At 48.7% G+C, this 23,642-nt stretch overlaps 1 protein-coding gene and 1 long non-coding RNA gene across 4 annotated transcripts in view; one reads left to right on the top strand and one right to left on the bottom strand.

Moving 5' to 3' along the window:
* The window catches only part of BICC1 (BicC family RNA binding protein 1), a 228,326-nt gene extending 227,528 nt beyond the window's left edge, over positions 1–798 (bottom strand). For 2 of the 3 annotated variants that reach the window (XM_090058872.1, XM_090058873.1), the window contains exon 1: positions 434–798. In XM_090058872.1, the coding sequence (XP_089914998.1) occupies positions 434–632 (199 nt within the window). In that variant the 5' untranslated portion in view covers positions 633–798. The remainder of the gene's footprint in view (positions 1–433) is intronic. The other variant, XM_090058874.1, reaches the window with a different exon arrangement.
* LOC149859741 (uncharacterized) lies at positions 60–22,119 on the top strand. Its single transcript, XR_016443685.1, has 3 exons — positions 60–303; positions 8,698–8,788; positions 21,373–22,119. It is a non-coding gene; the product is annotated as an uncharacterized LOC149859741 (long non-coding RNA).
* The last annotated feature ends 1,523 nt before the right edge of the window (positions 22,120–23,642 follow it).

Below are 23,642 nucleotides of genomic sequence, written 5' to 3'. Positions count from 1 at the left end.
GACCGTGCCAGCCCCGGCACCCAGCAGGACCCACCCACGCCTCCCGCCCTGACTGGAGAGAAGCACAGTGTGTGGTTGGCACCCAGCGCCCAGACCCGCAGAACCGGGCGCGGGCGGGACTTTCCTAGTCAGCTACAGACGCCACTCGCCCGCCACGACACGACACCCCGAGGCGCTGCCCACGCTGGGTCCCGGCAGGGCAGGACTCGCGCGCGGCCCCCGCAGGGCTCCCAGGGACCGAGACGCAGCGGGCCTCCATGCTGGGGGCGGGGGGCGCAGAGGCGCCGCACATCTGGAGCCCAGGTGCGGGGAAGCGAGGTGGGGTGTGGGCACCGCCTCGGGTCGGCCCGGCTGGGGCTGGGGCAAGGGCAAGGGAGGCAGCGCCGGCGGGCTGCAGCACGGAGCGCGAAGGGCCCAGCCCGGCCGCCCTCACCTTGCAGCATGGCCTCCAGTTTCTTCCTGTCCACCCGGAATCGCTCCTCGCCCCACTCGGGGCTGCGCGGGGGTCGGGGGGCGGCCGCGTCCTCCTCGGAGCCGGGCGGCGGCGAGTCGGCGCTGCGCTCGCTGTTGGAGCCCGGCTCGGAGGGCGGCGGCGGCAGGTAGCCGCTCAGCGGGTCCCCTGGCGCCGCCATGGCGCTGCCGCCCGGCCCCGGCCCCCACTCGGCCGCGTCGCCGCGGGACGCTATCTGCCCCCAGAGCCGCCCTCCCGCCTCATCCCAGCCGCCGCCTGCCAGAGTCCCGGCCCCGGCGCCTCCACCCGCGCCCGCCTCTTCCTCCAGCTCCCCGCAGAGTGCGCGCTGCCCCCGGCTGGCTGCGGCTCGGCGCCGCCCCCACCCCGCCCGCAGTCCGCACAGCATCTCCGCCTCCATTGGGCAGCTAGAGGCGCCGCTGTCGGCGGCCAGGGGATATCCCCGGGCCGGCGCGGCGCGGGGGAGGGGCAGGGGTCTCAACACGCCAGGCGGCTCAGGCCGCTGCCAGACGAGGAGGCCGACATGCGCCAGCGCCCGCACACGGAGCGTTTTACAGACTGGGCTGGGGCGCGGGGCGCGGGGCGCGGGGAGCTGCGCTGGGCCCCACTGGCCGGGCCGCCCGCGCTATGGCAGCACCGCGGCTCAGCCCCGTCAGGTCCTCGGGCGCGGGAGTCCTGAGCCCCTCGCTGAGGCCGGGCTGTCCAGCGGTGATGTTTAGCTGGCTTCGCTCCAAAGCCGGGGCTGGCCCAGGCTTGTGAATTTCATCCTGCTCCTTTACGGGAATTGCTGAGGGGAAGCCCGCGGAGAGTGAAGGACTAGCTTAATTTTTTTCACTAGTGTTAAAAAAATGAATAAATAAAAGTTTTCAAGGCAAAAGGGACTGCCACCTGGAGCAAGGGAACCTCTCTCTTGGAGTGGTTCTCATTTCCGGCTCAGGGCACCCCTCATTAAAGTCCTGGAACCCCTCATTAGACTCAGGACAGGGCTTGGGAAATACCAGCCCTTAGCTTTCCTTTCTGTTTGACTCCAGAAAAATAGAGCAATTCTTCTATTACAGAGAACTTATGGAAGACCATGCTGGGGCAGCCATGGATTCCAGTTTGAAACCTTGGGGTTTGTGCTATGAATTGCAGCCAGGTGTTTAAGCACCTAGTGTGTGGCACCCTTCAAATGATCTTGCAGCACCCTGGCTGAGACCCATAACTCTGGCTTTGGGCATATCATTGTGGGAGATTTGTCCCAGTGGTAAGAAAAGGTCAGAATTTAAATTGTGATGTATTTTATATCACTTTGGAAGCAGTTTAAGCTAATCCAATGCTCAAATTGGAGAGTTATAGCTGTGGTTTAATTATACCTGGAAATGGAATAAATAGAAGTATTCCCAGTGGAGACAAACATGGAAACTACTCTTTACCCAAATTTGGAAGACAAGTGTAAGTCTTCCATGTCACATAGAAATCATAGAATCAGAAAATTAGGGTTGAAAGGACCTCAGGGGGTCATCTAGTCCAACCCCCTGCTCAAAGCAGGACCATCCCCACCTATGCCATCCCAACCAAGACTTTGTCTGGCCAGGATCTTAAAACCTCCAAGGTTGGAGGTTCCAGAGCCTCTGTGTAGCATTTTCTAGTGCTTTTCTACTGAGAGAGTTTTTCCTGATATGTATCCTAATCTTTCCTTCTGCAATTTGAACACATGCCCTAGTCCCTGGAATGTGGTTTGCAGGTGCACTTTTTCTTCCTGTCATTTTGATTAGGAATTCCATCCTGGACCTGAAAACCCTGACCTGACAAAAGGTTAGTCTAACTGGTATGGTCTGACAAAAAGGTTGTTTCAAAGAGCCGGCATTTTCCAGAGAAAAAACATTTCATCCAAAAAAATCCTGACTGGCGCTTATGCTTGACTCCTATCAACTAGAATTCCAAGGTGTGGTCAGCCCATACTAGAACCGTATGTTTTGTTCATTTCTGCACATGCTCGTGACCATGCCATTGCAATCCAAGTTGGTAATTTCCAAACTGGCTCAAAGTAATACAATATTTGGGGTTTTCCTTGAAGACAGTTCCGAAATGACCACCGATTTAAAAAGTGGCTGATCACCTGTTATCCGGTAATAGTTGTAAAGAACATGTTCAACCAGTTCTTCTGGAGCTACTGACATTCTAATTGCCTTCAGATGCATTTTTAAAAGCCCTATAGGACTTGAGGTCTACATACTAGACATAGGATTTGACAGTAAACATCTAAAGGACAATTACAAAACGTTCTTAGTGAAAAGCTTACAATCCATAGACTTTCAGGACTGTAACAGGGATTACAAGACCCTGTTACTGCGAAAACTGTTTCTACCCTGGGAGGGGTCATTGGCAGGTCAGAAATGAAAGTGAAACTATTCCTAGTTGCAGCCACCCACAGCTGCCCGGGACAGTAGAAGAAAACTGACCGAAAAAGCCTAAGCCAGGAGGTAGAAAGCAGGGGCCTGGGAATTAGGAGGCCAAAGGGCACAGAGGCTTCAAGGGTGAGGATCCAAAGAACTGCAGAAGTGGAGGCTGTCAACAAAGAGGTAAAAATTAAAGGGGAAATATTTACCAAAATGGGGATAGGCCATGGAGACCAAGGGAGAAGCTGTGGCGTAGTCAGCCAAGGCAGCGTTGGGAGCAGAAACAGCATTCCAGCATTGGGAACGGAGACTGCGTTTCACCGGGGATGGAGAATGCTGTGGCAGGAGCAACAGCTGTGGCGTGGTCACTGAGACCAGATCTGTAAATAAGAGGCAAGAAGTCCCTTAATGTATTAGAGGGAGAAGTCATCCCTAGGGGCCCAGGGAACCTGGGAGAAAAAGAGAAAAGTGGAGAGGTGTGGTGGCAGTTGCACTTTGTTACTTTGTTTCTTGGCGGCTGGCAAAACTATATATTTTTCTTTGGGACCTAGTAAACAGATTTTATGTCCTGAAAAGGGCTACTCACCTGAGTCTTCTTTTCTTCAATTCTACCATCAGAGGCATTGGAGGCAAGTTAGATGCAGGGAGCCCTATTATAACCATGGAACCCGGTAGCAAAGACAAAGCCCATCACCAATATCACTGCTCATTGCTTCTATGAGTTTCCTTCAGTTTCCTTCCTGGTGAAAAGGTGTATATTTTATGTTTGCATTCAATGTTGTATGTGCCTTCAGATGAGTTCAGAGTGTGTTATAAGCAATATAAATAAATAGAAGTCAGCCTATGTAGTTTGTAATTTCAGAGACTACCCAGATACCACTTTGGGCCATAAGTGATACTAAGTTAGTACTTGCATCAAAACCCAGCAGTGGCAGCAGTCTTCAATACAGGAATGGTAGTCTTCCAGTGAAAAGGGAAGTCACTGGTGAGTCCGTAAATAACTGAGGAGGCCCATGTTCAAGTGCAGATGTAGCATATACTTCCAGGAAGAAAGAGAAGATCCTGTGATGTGGATCTTCACCTATCTCATCTATCTGCCTCCATAGTGAGAAGTGCTTGAGTCTTCCAGGTACTGATGTTAATATCACATTTCTTCAGCTCTTCTTCAACATGTCCTTGGATCTCTTCTTTTGCCTACCTCTAGAGTGGTGACCATCAATGAGTTGGGAGTGTAGGGCCTGTTTTGGGAGCTGGTTGTTAGGCATTCTTATGGCATGCTCTGTCCAACAGAGCTGGTGTGGTACAAACACAATTTCAATGCTGTTGGTGTTTGCTTGAAGCAAAACGCTTACATTCATTCTTGTATTCTTCTAGTTGATATGGAGGATTTTTCAAAGTCATTGCTGATGGCAACATTCACATAGCTTGAATCTAAAAGGATTCTGGTATTTCACCTCTGATTATAAGTAGGTAGTGTTTTCTTAATTTTAGGTGAGTCCAGGATTGGTCTAGCTGTATAGTTAGGCAACACAGGCCCAATTTTCAGAAGTCTCTAGTTCAAAATGAAGCCAGTGGCAGCTACAGGCATTGGGATTTGGGGTTTTGTTTGCTCAGACTGATGAAATGTACAGCTGTAGATTTTCAGTGTAGGAGATCATTTTATTAATTCAATCAACATGTTCAGAAAGTATATCTACTTTCCCTCAAATTAGCTTTGGTTTATATCAAGCAGCATATTGCACCCCAGTGTTTTTTCAGCTCCCAAGTAAACAATAAAATCATAGGTCTCATTGAAAATGATGAGGTATCCAGTTTAGTTTCTATTTATTTTCCCTAACCTGGAAATAACACCCTTCAAGGTATGGTTTTCTACTAAAAATAAAAAAGTAAGCCTTTTTGCTTCTTTATTTGAGTCCATGTAAAAGAAAAAAATAAATCATTTTAGTGATTATAAGTTCATCTGGCTGTATATGCAGTACAGTGTCATTAATGTTGAGTAAACTATATTAACTTTTTCCATGTATTTCTTCAGAGGAATAAAATGTCAGCTACACAGAAAACTTAATCTAAGTAGAAGACCACATTCTCAATGGCTAAAACAACATTATGTGTGGATACAATTGGGAAAAATGGGAGGAAGCTGGCAGATATGGAATCTGATGGCTAGAGAGAAGAACATCAGCTGAAGTTGACTTTGGCACACTTAGCTTAAGCTGGCCATTTTTGTGTGGCCAGTATTTTGATCAAAGAAAAGAATAACAGGATCTCTCTCATTTTCGGATACTGCTTCTATTTATCTACATTCTTTCCCCCCTTTTTTCATCATGGTCTCTACCACATACATATAACAGCTGCAAATTTCAGAAAAAAGGATACATGGATAAGTAAAGGGGAATTTTTACATGAGTGTACTCTAACCTATCACATATAGAAAGTCCATTTCATAACACCCATGAAGAATAAATGTATCTAAAGAAGGATCCATGAACCCAAAGATTTGATCCAAGCTTTATGGACAGAGTCTGGGCTTGTGGGAGATCACTACCAGAGGGAGTTTGAGAAATGCAAGGAAACATTGATAGGATGGACACTAGGCCTGTGCAAAGCGACTAGTATTTGCTTTGGATTCAGTTTTAGCTGGTTTGGGGGACTGATTCAATTTGGTGATTAGAATCACTGTCCTGAATTGATTCAGCCGAATCTGATTCAGAGATTTGGCTGCTGCCTAACCAGCCAAATCTCTGAATCACACAGGCCCCATCCCTGCCTGCTCTCCCAGACCCACCCAGACCCAGCTTCCAGCTCTATGGGGAAAAAAGCCCCAACTCACTGGCTTCTGCCTGGCAGGGGGTGATCCCTGCTGCCCTCCACTGCTCCATGCCACATGGGGGGCTCTGTGATGAGCCCCTTGACCCCCGCACCACCCCAGCTCCCAGCCCTTTAAACAATTGCCTGACAGCATGGTAAGCAAGCGAGGACTGCTCAAACCAGTGAAGCTCTCTGAATCTTTTCTGAATTGATTCGGAGAGCTTTGAATTGATTTGGACCTTTCAGTTGGTCCCTTGATTCAATTCAGATTCGGAGATTAGGACTGAATCTCTTCCAAATTGAATCAGCACTCGAAGCTTTGCACAGCCCTAATGGACACTACAGTATCACTAAATAGCTGATTTAGTTTATGGCAGTTTATGGCACTGGCTGCACAGTAAATTTGAATGCCAGCTACTTTCTGCATGCACAAACAAAGGGGACACTTGTGTTCCCCTCCTCTCTTTCTTTTCCTTCTCTCTAGTTGGAACTCACTTCTACCTTCACATCTGTTTATCTCCTCAGAGCATGGGGATTTAACCTAGCCTAGCATGATAGTTAAACTGTATTTCTTCCCCCTGCTATCAGGCTATCAGTCTCTTACAGGCTAAAAGCTATGATAGGCTATCTATGCTTGCTGTCTGTACTCTACAAACCCAAGTTTTCTTAGCCATCTATTAGCTGAAGGCTACAACCAGCCAATAATATAAAAATAAATACGTGCTTTTAAAAGATGGAGTGGAAGAAGAAGAGCAATCCAATGTACTAATACTTAGCACCATGCAGTCTTGAACACATTTGTCTTCTCAACTTGCCTGCGAATAGGGTAGTTCTATTATCTTTATTTTATAGAGGGGAATTGGGGACCAGATAGAATGGCCTGAAGCACTCTGAGCTGCAGGACAGAAGAAGAAGAGAAAGAGGATTACCATTTTTATGTGCAGGGGAGCACCTTTAAGGATGCTCACCACTTGGAGGCTCCCACAGGCTCTGGTGGGAGCCTGCTTTGGAGGATCAGCAGGGGAAACCCCCTAGGTACCATTTAAAGGGGGAAGGTGTGTGGCAGGGCACTGTTGGTGCCTGCCACTTTAAGGCCATAGCTAAGCAACCAGCAGGTGCTTCATTAAGGCAGCCATTTTAGAGCTCTGGCTGCCTATATAAAGAGCTCAGTTCCCTGCTGGCTGTGAAGTGTTGTGCATCATTGTGGAGGTAAGGGAGGAGTTGTAGGGGATGGTTTAGGAGGCTCCTGGTCCTGGGCATGACCTAAAACTGCACTCTGCCAGGAATGGGTGGCCTGGTGGGGCTCCCAGTGATGCAGAAGCCCCCAGAAAATGCCAGGCCAGTGACTACCCTGGTGAAAGGTGGGTAGGGACACCTTAACCCTGTCCCTCACCTTTTGGTGGGTTGCGTGACATTGGAGGCAGTTGGGGCCAGGCATGGCTGTGGCCACCTGAGCCCTGTGGGGTGCAAGACCCCAAGGAAGGAGAGTGGGGGTCAGGCATGGCTATGGCCACCTGAGCCCACTGGGGAGTGAAGACCTGTGGCCCCAAGTGAGGGGGGCAGTGTGGAGCCCCAAGTAAGGGGGGCAGAGATGAGTAGCCCCTAGGGAAGGGGGTGGTGTGGAGCCCCTAGGGAAGGGGATGGAGATGGGGAGCCCCAATAAAGGGGAACCAGAGGGATGAGGGCCCAGTATGTATACATGCACATAGTGTTGCCCTGGAAGGTGTCCAAGCATGCTTAGACCTGGTCAGGTATTTGGCTGGCCGCTACCCTGGTGAGGGCCGTGGGAGGGGACCAACAGATGGTACGTCTGCCACCCAAGGAATGGACTAGCTAAGCCTATGGCCAAAGGGTGCCCACTCCAAGGGAGAGCCAGTCAGTATAAGTTAAAGATGCATGCGAGAGACCCTGTGAGAGAGGGTGGAATGCATGAGGCCCGAGTGAGAGGTGGGCAGTATGAATATGCATGTGACTGAGGTCTGACCGTGCGGCCTAAGCTTGTTCTGGCTGTAGGCCCGGGAGCACTGTAACACCTGGATGCCATCTGTCAGGCATGGGTTGCAGTGTAGGGAAGGTTCGGAGCCACAGATAGCACCCTCTGGCATTGGGGCATAAAATGGGCAGCCTCCCACTTAATTAACATCGTGATTAATAAGAACAAGGTATGGCAGCTGGGAGGCATATCCAAAGGTAAATGGGAAGCCTAGCACTGTGGCTAGGTGGGGAGCCCCACTTCGCCACATTATGCAAGAATGATTTTTATTGGGAAACACTAATTTTGTTTCTGCTGATTTAAGGTGAGATCTTATTCCTGAGGAACTTTGCTAATTTTCCACACATCTAATGACTCTTCAGCCTTATTTATTGTACTTACTTGCTTTTTTATGTTCCCCAAAAAGAACATATAGCTTAGACATCCTTAAACAATGGGGCTTACCTGTGGAGCAAATGTAAATGAAGACATCATAATGTGACCAAATTAAGAAATTGGTCTTCCAAGCTTGCTATCAAAACCCCTCCAACCCTCAACGTCCTGGGAAAGATTTCAATTCTACATTTCCAACCATTAGACCAGTGAAGTTTGGAAATATATTTCCAATTGGAAATTGGGGTAAAAACCCTAAGTATTTGAAGACAGAGCTTGATCATAGAATCATAGAAACTTAAGCTTGGAAGGGACCTGAGGAGGTCATTTAGTCCAACTCCCTCAATCATAGAAAGTTAGGGTTGGAGGAGACCTCAGGAGGTCATCTAATCCAACCCCCTGCTCAAAGCGGAATCATCTCAGGCAAAGCTGTGTCTAGCCAGGTTTTGAAAACCTCCAATGATAGAGCTTCTACCACCTCTCTGGATAACCTGTTCCAGTGTTTTACTACCCTCCTACTGAGAAAATTCTTCCTAATATCTTACCTAAACTTCTCTTGCTGCAGCTTGAGACCTTTGCTCCTTGTTCTGTCATCTGCCATCAATTTATGAAAGGTTTATATAGAATGCTTACCTTCTATAACAAGATTTGATAACCCAAAAAATCCCTTCTAGCCTTATGTTCCCATGCAGTCTGGAAGACCCTGAGAGTGTGAGTTCCAAAATGGAGTACCTGTTCAACAACTGAGGCATTGACACCCAGGAGGTAAGGAGTTCTTTAGTTAACCAAGTTCCTAATCATTCAGGGAAGGTACATCCATCAGGCCATGCTCCCTGTTTAGCTGGCAGACAGGGGGGCAGGTGGGAGCACCAGTACCCCCTCTGTGAGCACCGGCCAGGGAGAAGGGCCACCAGCAAAAACAGCCACGCCACTTCTGGAAGTGACTGCGGGATTTCCAGAAGCAGCGTGGCCACTTTCACAGAGAGTAAGATCGGCCACAGGGGAGCTTCCCCCCTGCGCCCCCTGCGCCCCCACAGTCCAATGGGATCAGCCGCTGGTGAACCCCTGACTCAAGAGGCAGCAGATACCCATGAGCACAATACATGCTAGTTAGTCCTACTTCTCACTTCTAACACAACTGCTGTGCTGGGTAATGTGGGGAGGGCAGGTATAATGACTATTGTGTTTATCCCAACTCTATGTTCTTTGGGAACTTCCTAATTCCATACTGTTCTCCATGGGGGACTTGCAGGAAGTTTGCATTCCTTTATATCACTTAAATAATGAGAGAATGGGATGGCCTGCCCCAACCTATTAAAAGTATTCTCTTCAGAGCAATAACTAGCACTCTCAGTACCCTAAATAGATATGCTCTTAGATTGGGGGATGGCTACTGAGCACTAGGGAGTTGGGGGCAGGAATGCCAAGTGCACCCCTACAACTTATTTGTGCTGTCAAAGCAGCAGTTTCCACACACCCACTGCTGCTGCCATGGTAATTGTACTACCCTGACTGCAACTGCTACCATGTGAGCTCCTTGAAGCTGACATTCTGGCACCCTCTCTAAATAGTGCCCAGAATTGATATCGCAGTCACCCACCCCCAGCTACACTAGTGGTTCTCTTGACCTTTTTGAAGAAGTACATTTGGCCTGCAGGATGAAAAAGTTGAATATCACTGCATTAAAGTCTTCAAGAGTAGATTTCAATCAACATTCTTTTGTTTGAAGATTGCAGCTTTGGAGTTTTTTAAACTTTATTTATTTATTTTTGGGTTTTTTCAGTGATGAGCCATGTTTCCAAAACAGAAAAGCTGTTGCTGGTGTATCCACAGGTGTGCATGCAGTATTTGTTTTTGGTTTTCATGCATGTAATTGGAAGACCCAATGTAAATGTTTACATTTAATCAACTTAGTAAATGAAGAAGCAGTCCTGAAATGGAAAATTATATCACAAAATCCCCTTTATTTGTCAAGACTGTATTTAATAATATTCTACTAAGTGTACTTTCGGTAAAAGGAACGTATTTTTAAGAGTGTTAATTCTCACTATCCCACTCTTTCCTATTGCAGTTTGACTGGCAAATGAGGAACAGACAGGTTTTTTTGTTTGTTTTGTTTTGCAAATTGTAAGGTTTGTGGTTCAATATGCTAATGAGACTATGTTGTTCAGATTCTTGGTATTATTCCAATGACTTCAGAAGAGTCATGGTAAATAGAAAGTTGTTGGTGTGGACATGGTAAATTTTATATCTGAGAATATGAGCATCTACAGAAATATTCTCTTGAGGATATAATCAGGTAACTGCACAAAAGGTGTCTGCTGATAAGTGCAAGTGCTGCTTAGCAAAATCAGAATCAAATATATGCTTCTTGCAATAGTAAACAAGTTCTTCTTTTCTTACATGTAACAAATTAATTTTCAGTCTCTCTTCTTTACTTTATGGGATTAGTCTAACAACAGCAACACTGGAAGTTCCATCCTTAGGCTATGATTCAGGGAGGTTGCTTGTACACATGTCTATGCCTTTAAATTCAACAGGACTTAATCATTGCATATAATTATGTTCATATTTAAATAGTTTCCAGATATGAATCAACTAAAAGCACATTTAACTATTTTCCTAAATTAAGTTCCTAACTGACTGGCTTTTAGGATACAGTGTCTTTTCTGCCACTGCAGTTTTGTTAAAGTGTGCATTTGGTATAGAGCTGAATTACTCATTCCTAAAATCAAAGGTCAAATGTTTCAGATGAGTAATTTCTAAAGGTGCTTACAACTTCAGCTGGAGGGTAGCGCTTTTCTCTCTGCCACAGCATCAAAGGTTAGAAGAGAGGTTCAGAATACCCCAAAGAAGAGGGTTATGCACCTCACCCATGCACAGAATTGATAGAGTTGCATTATTTTCTCATTTGCCCCACTCATTTCAATTGAGCAAAACTGTCTTCTAAGCTATATAGGTTTAGTTCCTCACTGTTCAAAATTTTCATGTTGCAGAAAATAATCTGTGTTACTCATAGCTCTCCACTCCAACAGAAAAAGCCAGTACCTACTGAGTTAAGCCTTTAAGTTTATCAGAAACCAAAGAAAAGAGGGAAGAGAAAGAGTGCTACAGATTTGTGGTAGAGCCTATTTATTTCATAGACGTTATGGCTGCAAGGGACCTTGAAGATCATCAAGTCCAGCTCCCTGCCCCAGGGGCAGGAAAACAGCTAGGGTCAGGGGACCTCAGCAACATAAGCATCCAAGTGTTTCTTGAATGAGTCCAGATGAGGTGCCTGCACCACATCTGGAGGGAGTCTGTTCCAGGTCTTGGGGGCTCAGACAGTAAAGACATTTGTTCTTATGTCCAACTAAAATGGTCTTATAGGAGTTTATGACCAATGGTCCTTGTTTTTCCTTGGGGTGCTCTGGTGAATACATGTTCTCCCAGATCCTGATGAACACCCCTTGTGTACTTATAGGCAGCCACGAGGTCCCCTCTGAGCCTGCGCTTTTCCAGACTGAAGAACCCCCTGGCTCTCTTCATAAGGCCTATTCTTTTGCACTCTGATCATTGTCGCGCCCCTAACGCCGGTGCACCCTTGACCTGTGAGCCTGGGTCGGCACGACCGGCTTGGCGTGAGGAGGGGGATTTATGACCAGGCAGGTGGGTGATAATGGTGAGCAGGAGTCAGTATGATTTTAAACACAGCATGATGGTTTCACAAAAGATTTATTTTACTTGCGCTTCTGATGTGCTGCAGCGTAGGCAGAGAAGCTGATTGATTTAGTTACAGCATGCAGATATCATGTTACCCAGCATTTACAGGGTAGGTAAGACAGTTGCTTCTGAGCGATTCATATAAGCCGTTGCAGTCTGCAGATTACTAAGAGCTCTTGATAAGAAAGATAATGCCAAAGATAGAGAGATAAACGGACCGGTAAGATGAGACGGGGGTACGCCAAAAAAAAATACAGAGGCGGAGAGAAATATTTGTTGTGCACAATCTGTTCTTCTTGAGTGTATACACGGTTCTCCGCTTGGGCGGAAGTTCCTTCAAAGTTTTATTTCACACAGGTGACCAATTACTATACTCCAATCATAAATAATTAATGAGTTGGCACTTGTGTTTTCTTTGTTTGCTCAGGTTTCATAAAAAAGGGGGGTTATTTTTATTTGGGTGGTACTGGTTCTGTTTGGTCACAGGATGGCGCGCATAGTATATTTAATTTTACAACTTTACTAAAGTCAGCTAATCTCGTTACTATAGGTACTTTATCTTTTGTGCTGGGCTGTCAGGGTCAGTTTCTCTCTTTTGTATGAAAAGCTCAAGCGATTTGAAATGAGGCACAGATAGGGGTGTGTATATGCAACAGTGTTAATACAGAGGGATAAATTATAACCACAGAGTTTGTTGTGTTAGCCTCTGACCTTTTGTCATCTGACCTTTTGCCATCAGCATCTGAAATCAAAGACTTTGATCTTTGACAATCACATGCATGGCTGTCCTCTGGACTCTCTCAAGCTTCTCAACATCCTTCTTGCAGAACCCAGAATTGGATGCAGTACTCCAGTTGTGGCCTCACCAAGGTGGGAGGATGACATCCTGAGATTTACTTGGGAAGCATCTATAGATGCAAGCCTAGGTTTTGTTTGCTTTACCAGCTGCGACATCACATTGGTGGCTCATGTTCGTCTTGTGGTCAATCATGACCCCCAAGTCTCTTTCAGCAGAGGTGCTAGCAAGCGTAGCACTACCAAGCCTATAAGTATGCTGCGGGATTTTTTTCCTGAGATGGAGTACCTTGCATTTATCGGTATTGAATATTGCACCCGTTGGGCCTCGATCATTCAGTCCTGTGCCGCTCAGCTCTGGATATGTAGGGTGTTTCTTTGCTCCGTCCCTACAGTCTCAGGGTGTCAATGTCTCTCCCCAGGTGGTCTTACCCCCAATCCCGCCTGCCATGACTTTGATTCTTTCAGTGGAGGAGTCTGGCCACCGGGGTTCGTCTATCCTAGGCCTGAGGGTGGTGGTCTTCCGTGAGGCTCGAACCTCCCCTGTACCTCACCCTGAACCCAGCCATGATGGAGTGACAATATTCTTTTGCGGCCTACCCTCCCTATACAGGATCCTATCCCAGGTCTCACTCAAGTTCTAAGATACCCATTATGGGCCTACATGCCCGTCTAGGTCCCCTATCTAACAGAACCTTCCTTAATGCCGGGTGAGCTCTCGACTTTCTGTTGTCCTACGTCCTGCTCTTTTCCCAAAAGCGGAAACAGCAACAGAGAAAAAAAAGGAAACTAACAACAAAAGTTTTCTACAACTCCCATGATCCTCTAATTACTACCCTCAGGCAACTTAGTAATAGCATGCCCTAAATCGTGTGGTCCCACCACAAGCTATTCCCTCGGTGCCATCTTCCCCTTTTCCTTCTTTCTTAGTGCAAAATACATTAAACCGACCCTCGACGTCGCTCCCAGCACGGACTATTGATTTTCCTCTGAAGGGTCTTCAATTCTATTCTTAGCAGCCTCAGCTGTTGTCATGGTCATTCGCCTCCCTCTTGGGAAGATCCCCAGGGCCGGGCTAATGCCTATGAGGATCCCACTTGCGTCCCTTGGATCCCTCTTTTCTCCAGGGTTTTTCTCACCAGAGTACCTTACTCGCTCGTCTGGTCTCTGGAGCCTCTTCCCGGGGTACTATTTTCACATGCAGCCTGACCACCTCCTTTTCCCTTGATCTGGCAACGGTGTCCCTCTCTTGAGGATCTCCGGGACAACCTCCTACCCTGTGGGAGGTGTTCTTGCCTGCTTCTTCCTCTGAGAGGGGTCCTGGGGATACTTCTCCTGTGCTCCTTCTCAGCCTCCTCTCCCCCTCTGCCTCACTGGCCACCTTCTTATTTCCCTGTGCTGGCTCTCCTCCCTCCTCTCACCAGCTGGCTGAACGTTTAAAAAAAACGCGGCTAACAAGCCGCATGGGTCCCACCACCGCTTCTGGTCCTGCCACAGTTCCTGTTGCAGGTAAGGAGTTTTTGTTTGTTTTTCCCTTTGTTGTGTCTCCCCTGGGGTGTGCCGGCTCTCAGGGGTCCTCTTTGACCCTTTGGGGTCCGTCTCTTGTATTTTCCCTGTTACAGACATCATTAGGTTTGTGTCCACACACTTACTAAGCTTATCCAAGTAGTCCTGAATTACTAGCCTATCCTCAGGTGTGGACACTATGCCCCAAAATTTAGTGTCATCAGTGAACTTAGCCAGTGTACTTCTGACACCAATATCCACATTAGTTGATAAAGATGTTAAAGAGAACCGCTCCAAGGGCAGAGCCTTGGGGGACGCCACTGGTCATGGAGCACCATAATGACTCTCAGCCATCGACCACTACTCTCTGGGTTCGACCTCAGAGCCAGTTTCCCAGCCATTGGACTGTGGTGTAGTCAAGGCCACAGTTGTCCAATTTTTTCATGAGGAGGTTATGGGACACCAGATCAAAGGCTTTTTTAAAGTCCAGGTATATGACATCAGTCACTTCTCCCTTGTCCAGGTGATATGTCACCTGGTCATAGAAGGAGATGAGATTGGTCAGGCAAGACCTATCCGTGACAAACCCATGCTAGCTTGTTGCCTTCACCCAACTTATCCAGAAGGGTGTCCTTGATCATTTTCTTGAGAATCTTACTAGGAATTAAGGTCAAGCTGATTGGCCTGTAATTCCCAGGATTTACTTTCTGCCCTTCTTGAAGATGGGTACCACATTGGCCTTCTTCCAGTCTTCAGGTACTTCACCTGAGCACCACAAATTTTCAAATATTTTTGTCAATGGTTTTGCTATGATACCTGCCAGCTCCTTGAGTTCCCTAGGGTGTAATATGTCAGAACCAGCTGACTTGAAGTTGTCCAGCCTCTCAAGGTGATCCTTTTACTAGATCATCACTGCTGCTGGGTATAAATATGCCCTCACCCTGGCCATCCTGTGTCTTGATAGGCAGGGCAGTCACATTGGTGTTACTACTCAGCTCCATAATCTTGGGGAACCCTGACACAGGACGCAACCTGTCTGACTCACAAAGAATTCTCCCCCCTTACCCCCCTTAAACAAAACTGATTAAGATGCAGTAGGAGACGCGCCTAAAGCCCTCCAGATAAGGATGACAAGAGTGAAACAACTGCCCTAGGTCTCATTTGCATCCAAGATGGAACCAGATGACCATTAATTTACATGGGAAATGAAGAACAGAATGCCCGGAGCAGAGACCACAGTGAATTCTGGGATCAGAGAAGCAAGGGAGCACTGCATGATGGGGAATCTGTGCTCCAAATGCTAATCAACCCACACTTACACACACCCAACTCAGCATTTATCAGACCAGTTCTAATCTGGATTTACAAAGGACTTCCCCCCCTTTCTTCCCCCCTACACACACACCAAAACTAAGACGAAGTAAAGTTTACTAGGCATCTTGGGTCATACATTCCCTGGTCCCACTATGGGAGGCCTATTTAAACCTGATTGACTAAAACTTGGTTGCTGGGTTAGGGAATGCTGAGGCAAGAGGCTGAGTCAGAGGTGGTATGGGCAACATTTGAACGAAGATAATGGGTTCATTACAGCCTACAGACCATTGGAGCCCTGACCACAAGTGTTGTCATACTTTTCCCGGGATGACTGGTGGAAGTCCTCCCCCCAACAAAGGTTATGAACACTCCAATAATTGCCTTAAGTTTGTCAAAAGACTATAGTAAGATCTGGAAAAGTCATGCTAAGCTGAGATGTGTTCACACCAAGTAAAAATCCAAAACCTTGATGCTGCAAGCTATCTGTTGTTTTTGAAGAAACCATGAGATCTCATCAGTATATCTGCTATCCATATGAATTTCAAGCTGGCTTCTAAGTGTTTGGTTACTCCCTAACCTTATGTTTTTTCTGATTATCAATCAGTTTCTTGAGATGTTCCAAACCAGATAACCCCTTGTCAATAGAAAGGACAATGATTTACACTATTAAGAATGCTTTGTAGAAGCTGAACTTAGGGTACAAAAATTGGTAAAAAAGCAACAGTGTGTGTGTGCTTCAAGGGGAGAACTTTCTGTCACGCCATCCACTGTTGTTCTCGGGATGCTGGAAGAAACAGATCATCTCCCTTCAAGGATTGTGCTAAGAACTTTACCTGTCAGCTTTGCAACCTGAGTGCCTTGGACTGGTGAGATTCTGGCGCTCGCTCACTCTCTTTTTTCCTCTTTTCCGTCTAGACACAGAGGTAATATTGTAACTGTTTGTGTTTGTTTTCCTTTGCATGTCTGTTACTACTAGTGCCATTATATATTTCATATACTTAGCAATAAATAAGTTTTATAGTCAAACTGGTAGTAACTGGGTATATTTCTCCTTCTCTACTTCTCCTTCCACACTTGCTCTGCAGCAATGCTTCTTTTACCTAAGCTAAAGATCCCTGTGAAGCCCAAAAATACTGTGGGTTCTGCTCATCAAGAGGCTAAAGATTGGGACGTGCTGAGTTTGAAACACATATGGGGATCAGCTTGTACAGGCTGATTAACCCAGTTTGGCTCAGATGTGCCCTAATGGACTGAATGCTGTCCCATGAGAATGTCAGCTGGACACTCAGCTGGATTCAGAGGTATTCTGCTTACCTGTGTGCTTGTGTCTGACTGCAGTTTATTGTTCCTCTGATGAACTGATTCTTGGCATATGAGGATGTCAGCCTGTCCATGCTGATCAACCCGAGGTCAGGCATGTCACGTTAATCTGTGTGTGGTTGTGTGTATGACTGGTTTGGTGACTGGAGGAACCCAGCCTCATTGAAACTGAGTCCCGCAAGATAGCTCCATTGGGTGTGAGGACTTGCAGAAGGGAGAGATACAGCTCTGTATAGAAACGCAAGCAACACAAGCAACACATTGATAGAATTACTAAAACCCTAGAAATGTATCCCTAATGAATGAGCACACCCCAAAGTGATGGGCAAATCTGGTAACATTGGACTGATGAAAGACTGACACAAAGTAGCCATTAAGCAGGTTGGCTTTTTCCTGGGTGTCAGTTATCAGCTGTCCCACTTGATTCAGCAGGGGTCCAACGTTACCCTTGCTTTTTTTCCAACACCCTACATATCTGAAAAAGGACTTTTTGTTATCCTTGATATGTGAAGCAAAATGGAGCTTGGTTGCAGCTTTGGCTTTCCTGATCCGCTCCCTGCAGGTATGGACAAGTGCTGAGTACTCCTCCTTGGTGGTAATTCCCACCTTTCATCCCTTTATGGGGAAGAAAGACTATTCTAATTAGAATACTTTCTTTAGATTCCTCATAAATATTTAACATATAGATCAAACATTCAGCTGTTAATCTTGTTGCTAGGAATATGCTTATACTTCAAAATGCCGCTTTGTTAATTTCCCAAGTTGATTAAATTGCTTTTTCTTTTCCTTGATGCTATCACCCCTTGCCCCAACCCAACCCAGCTCCTCTCAACCTTAGGCAGTCACGATCTTTCAGGAGCTGTGCCAGAAGGGTTTTCCCAAAATGCTGGCTGCTCTGAATCTTACAGAGTAAGCAGCCAGATAAATTACTGAGGATTTTGCAGTAACTCATTCTATTTGGGCCCATTGTTTTAGAGTCGGACTGCCAAAATATGGCCCAATGGCTGAATCTAGCCTAGGGAGCCACATGATCAGGCCCTTAGTGCTGGCTCTGGGTTTCCAGGTAACCCACACATGGTGCATGCTAGACCACCTCTGCACACAGGGCCCAGGACATGAGCTACCCATAGTGCTCGATCCAGGAACCAAGCTGCAGGCAGCTCTCATGCAGGGTGTACTATATGTGACAGGTTTCAGGACCCCACCACTCACATGCTGGATCTAACACAATGTGCACTTCAACACATGAGCTGCACACAGTACCTACTCCAGCTGGCTGAGGACAGTAACCGGCTGCAATTTGGGTCCCAGACTGGGTGCCACATACAGCATTGCTCTGGACTGGCCAGAATGGGCACTTAATCCAGCATGCAGAGAGGAGTGGGGGGGTGGTCTGTGGGTCCCACACATGCCAGCACCTGCTCTGACTGACTTGGGGCTGCACTACATGCAGTGCTGCTCCACCCAGTTGGGAACCTGCACTGCATACAGCACCTGCCCCTGACTGGCTGGAGCAGAAGTTGTGGGCAGCTTGCTTCCTACTTCAACTGAAGTGTGTGCCAAATGTGGCATGAATGATGTATGCTCCTGGTGGCTGGGGGGGCATGGTGGCACTAGCAGCAGCGGGAGCGCAGTGGTGGTAAGCAGGGAGCTCCCGCAGATGCCACCAGCACTGTCAGCGATGGCGGGGTGAGGGGGTAAGCGATAACCAGGGGTTGACAACCACCCAAAAATGCTGCCAGTAGCATCAGTGGCAGCCAATGGCGATTACTGACTGCCCTTAGATGCCACCAGCCGTGTCAACAGCGGGGGCAGCAGGGGTGGCGAGTGGCGACCAGGCACCACCAACACTATTGGCAGTACCTTTTCATGAGGGGTGCACCACCACGCTCAGGGGGTGCACGTGCACCCATGTGCATCCCCTACACATTGCCAATGACATGTGGCACAGTCCCAGAGTGACTGCTGAGGCTGTTACCACCACTGAATGTGGAGGGCAGGGGAAGGACATTGTGGGCCTGATTCAGCCCCTGGGGTCAGAACTGTGCTGTGCATCTGGCTTGTGGACTGATCCTGTGCCCCTCATCTGACCTCCCCCCCTCATTTTAGGGGGAGCAGGTGTGATGCGAGGGCAATGCAAACTGTGTTTGCATGAGGTCTCAAGCTGGTTATGGGTACTGCTGTAGTTTGGTTATGTTTTAGGATTCATTATATCATAGTAAATGGCAATAATTAGGGACTCAAAACCAAACCTTTTCACAGGACCCCAAAACATAAGTGCCATCCCTGATGGGAAGCAGACAATAGAGACTGGTAGGATCCTGGAGAGCAGAGACTAATGTGAACATAGTCACACAATGTCTGAGGTTAGGAGGTCATGCAGGATTTGTTTATACTGTAACATCAGTGCATCCTGGGGAACACAGGGCTCAGTACATCCGCCTAACTGAGTCTACTAACATGATTCAGACCTGGAAGTTTGTCCATAAGGCTACTCCAGGGTTGTCCCCAGTACTTTGCTCTTGAGCTTGAGAGTGGGTACTTAGGAAAAGCCCAGAGGCACCTCACTTGCAGACTTGTACGTCTTGAGAGCATCAGCAGATTTGGGTGGATAGAATATACTCAATCCCATTATCCCAAGGACTAAACACTGTCACAAAATAGGTAAGGCCACTATATTGTCAAAGAAGAGTGGAGATTCTGACAACTTAAAATCAGGAGTCTGATTCTCCACCACCCTGGATCTTATGCAGTCATTTGTACTCATAATGGTAAAACGCTACCAAGCCAGTATTCTCTAGTCATTTCACTAACTACGGCACTTTATGTCCTCTTTGGCCACACAAAGCACATTTAAAGTTAGAATGTACATGGCAGTAAAGAATCAATTCAAGGATAGGCTAAGAAAATGATCAGTTTCATGCAATTAATTACTTCCTCTGAAAAATGAAGGTTTTATTTAATTAGACTAGGATATGCTCAATCTTAGACTGAGGTATGTTTGGTATTGTTATCTTTGATTTAGTTTGATTTCCTCTCAATTTTCTTATAACCCTTGTTTTAGTTAAGATGTTTTTGGTCTTTCTCTGTTCTTGGAAAATTTACTATGATCTCTTTTCAAAGACAAATACAACAAAATTATGACCTCTGGCAACAGAGAGAAATGAGGCAAAAAAGATATCTGACATTCAACTATTCATCACAGCTACTAAAGCAAAAGACTTCTTATCCTTAAGAGAGGCTACCAAGACTTAGACTCTGCCCAGGCCTGGCAGCACTGGAACAGCCATATGGGTGCCCAGAGAGCTGGTGTGGGACCCACCATGGCCTCATCCTTCTCATCCAGGCCCATGCCCACATCTGTGCCCACACCCATGCCCCACACACGTGCCCACACGCATGCCCTCCATCCAGGGTCCCACCTGGACCAAGGTGGAGACAGGTGATATCTTGGTGCTGTGGAGTGAGGAAGAAGTGCAGTGCCAGTTTGACTGGGGTGAGTGCTCCAATGCCCACATACATGAGGCACTTTCAGACCTCATGCTGAAGCGCAAGCATGACCACTCAGTGCAACAGTGCCACATAAAAGTCAAGGCCTTGCAAGCACAGTGGGTCACTGTGACTGACCACAATCGTCTGTCTGACCATGCCGACAGGTCCATGCCCCTTATGTAGCACCTGAACACTATTCTTGTAGCCCAGGACCCAGACCTCAGCCATGCTATCTACAACATGGACTGCCTGCCCAAGCCCCTGGCCTGGCCTGGCACCTCTGGTGACATGTTATTGGAGGACCCTCCTTGCCCCTGCCCCTGCCCACCTGCACTGCCCTGGCCCTGTGTTCCACCCCACAGCACATAGGTAGGCAGGAAACAGTGCAGAACTTTACTGAGCAGCCTCTGGCCCCACAGCTTAGCAGGCATGAGCTTCTCACATGATGAGGAATGTGTCAATGCCAGCAGCATTGTTCTTCTTGGCTGTGAAGGACAGGGACATATGGTGCAGCCACAGGAAGCCCTCCAGGTGGTGATGAAAGTTGCAGGGCAGCCTGAGATTGTCCACGATGCTTTTGTGGCTCAGAGTCCTGTATCAGGTGCACAGGTGTACCCAGGGCACCATAGCAGTTAGCAGCAGCAGGGCATAATAGGCCAAGCACAGCTCTGTCTGCGTAAACAGCTCCTCACATACCACCTGTGATATGCAGCAGGGGCACACTCAGGGTGCAGCACTGGCATGCTGAGGAGCTGGCCTCAGGGCACCTCCCTGTAAAGGTCCTCTGTGGGGAGGGAGGGGACAAGGTTATCTCCTCATCCCAGACATCTGAGATCCTCATGTCCCCCGAGCCTGGGTGCCATGGGCTGGGTGGCAGCAAAGGAGAACAGCTGGCCTGCAGGAGGAGAGAGAAGGATCAGGTTCTGGACCAGCAATGCTGCCTGTCCTGTCCTGCCCTGGGAATGGGGTGGGGAAGGAAGGTTGCCTGCAGCCAGCCCCGAGGGACCCACCAGCCCCTGAGGAACAAGCTGGGATGGGAGGCTCAGCTGGTGACTGCCTGGGCCCAGGCCTGCCCAGCCAACTTACCATGGTCCCTGAGCACCCTTGCACACACAACCCCTGAGCTGATCCTGGGCAGCACGCAGGGCCCTGGTATCAAGCATCTTATTTTAGAAATGTTGCAAACTCTAACAAACAGCTTCTGTCTCATGGCTCTGCAGGGCCCACAGCTGCACATGAGGAAGAGGCCACCCACAGCAGCCAGGATGTGGCCTCAGGGTCACCAGCCGGGGCCCTGCAGATGCACTGGCTGCACCAGAGAAGAACCAAGGACAGGATTTTCCTCCTGGAGAAGGAACAGCTTCAGGTGCTGCAGGAACAGAATGCCATTCTGGGCTGGGCAGTGCAGGCCACAGATGACAAACGTTGGGTGTTGGACACCATTCTGGCCTTGGAGGTTATGTTTATGCCACTTGCTGTCCAGCTTCTGACCATACCCCCATCTGCCCCTGGCAGCCCCATGCCACCCCACAGCAGGCTCCCACCAGGGCCTAGGAGGAGGTCCTTTGCTGCCTCCAGCAGCCAGGAGGCCCTGGCCCAGCCCCCACCGCAGGTCCATCATCACCTAGCTGGGTGTGGAGTTGGAGTTGTCTACAGCAGTGCCAGAACCACAGGACAGCCCAGTTGGGCCTGGACTCCACCTATGAGGGAGGGACCTGCCTGTGACAGGGGAGCACTGCCTGCCATCACCCATGAGTGACTCCCCATGCTGCACTCACCACAGCATCTGCACTCACAGGGAAATAGCTAGAGGTCAGGGTGCCGACTACTTGGCCCTGGGCTCTGCCCCCTAGGCACCCCCACCCCATGGCCCCCCACCATGGGACAGCTGGCAAAAGATGTTTACATATTTTTCAGTGAGAAGGTTTTTTATTGTTGGTGGGTGGGTTGGATGGTGGAGGGGATCTGTTTGCTGAGGAGGGAGGGAGAGAGGAGGGGTTTTATGGTTGATGTGAGAGAAATAAAAACTTGTTCTTTTGAGCTGTGTCTACAGTAAGCATGGTGTTGGGGGTGGGCAGTCCATGGGCAGCGGTGCAGGCAAGCTAGAGTAGGGAGTGCTGGAGGAGGTGGTCCCTATAACCTGGCCCCCACTGGCAGGTGCACAGCTTTTCTGGGGCCTTGCTGGGTGCGGGGGGGGAGGGATGCTGGTGCTGCTGCCACTGCAGGTGGTGCTCCCACTGCTAGGTGTCCTCCATGTGCAGTGGCTTCTCCACCCAGGCTTCATGGAAAATCTTCCCCCAGGCCTTGCAGATGTTATGCAGCACACAGGCTGTGATGGTGACCCAGGGGAGTCTTTTTTCAGCAAACATGAGGTGGATGGTGAGGGTGTGCAAGCAGCTCTTGAGGTGATCAAAGGCACACTCCACCAGGGTGTGGGTCCAGCCCAGGCAACAGTTGAAGTGGGCCTGTCTGGGGTCCAGGGGGCTGTTATCTTGCCACATGAGCCAGGACAGGAGTGGGTAGGTAGGGTTTCCCACTGGAGCGGGGGGGCACAGGATGGCCACAGCACCCAGCTGCAGGTCTGGCACCCCTAGGGTGAAGCAGCTGCTTTCCACTAGGCCCATCAGGCTGGAGTTCCAGAACACATGGGTGTTGTGGGTGCTGCCCACCCAGCCAGTGCTTACATGTGTGAAGGTCCTACAGTGGTTCACAATGGCCTGGAGCACCACCAAGTAAATCCCCTGCAGCTGTAGTAGGGCCAGTCCCCATGGGGCAGGCAGGTGACAGGGATGTGGGTCTAATTGAGGACCCTGATGCACTGGGGAAATCCAGGGCATGGAAGCCCACCACCACCACCAGGGCATCATGCACATGGATCATGGTGACCCCCAGCATGTCCCTTGCCCACACCAAGCAGGTTGCTGACATACTGCAGGCTGGTGGGCATGGCTAGCTTGAACAGGGAAAGGGCCAGGCAGATGTCTGTGGCAAAAGGTGGCCACATGCCAGTGTTCTGCTGGGGCCGGATCTATTCCACAAGGTTGCGGAAGGTGGCCCAGGTCATGCAGAAGGCCTCCAGCCACAGCTTATTGTCCCAGGTGTGTTGGACGACATGCAGCCACTAGTCCTGGCTGGTGCGGCAGGCCCAGAGGCAGTGGGGCTGAAAGCCCAGGAGGGCAATAGCAGCCCCAGCAGTGGCATTCTGAAGCCCCTCATTGGCATCCCAGGAAGCAGCATGGTGACACTGGCAGCCTAAGGACAGTGTGCTGCAGTTTGGCACAAGTTCTCTGTATGGTGGGGAGCCAGGCAAGCCCAGACAGCCATGGGCCAGGTTGCAATCAGTGCAGCAGGCCAGAAGGGCCAGCATGGTGGCCAGTAGGAGCCTGGGGCACTGGTCATTACTGCCAGGGGCAGGGGCTGAAGCAACCATAGCATGGGGAGGCAGAATGGGCAAGGAGAGAGCTGTTGCGTGCTGCCCCTGTGCTGGGCA

This window comes from Crocodylus siamensis, chromosome 7 (assembly GCF_052110815.1).
Source record: "Crocodylus siamensis isolate JL-2025a chromosome 7, ASM5211081v1, whole genome shotgun sequence".
NCBI lineage: Eukaryota > Metazoa > Chordata > Crocodylia > Crocodylidae > Crocodylus > Crocodylus siamensis.
Note: the sequence above shows the minus strand (reverse complement) of the source record. Positions and strands in the feature narration are given on the sequence as shown.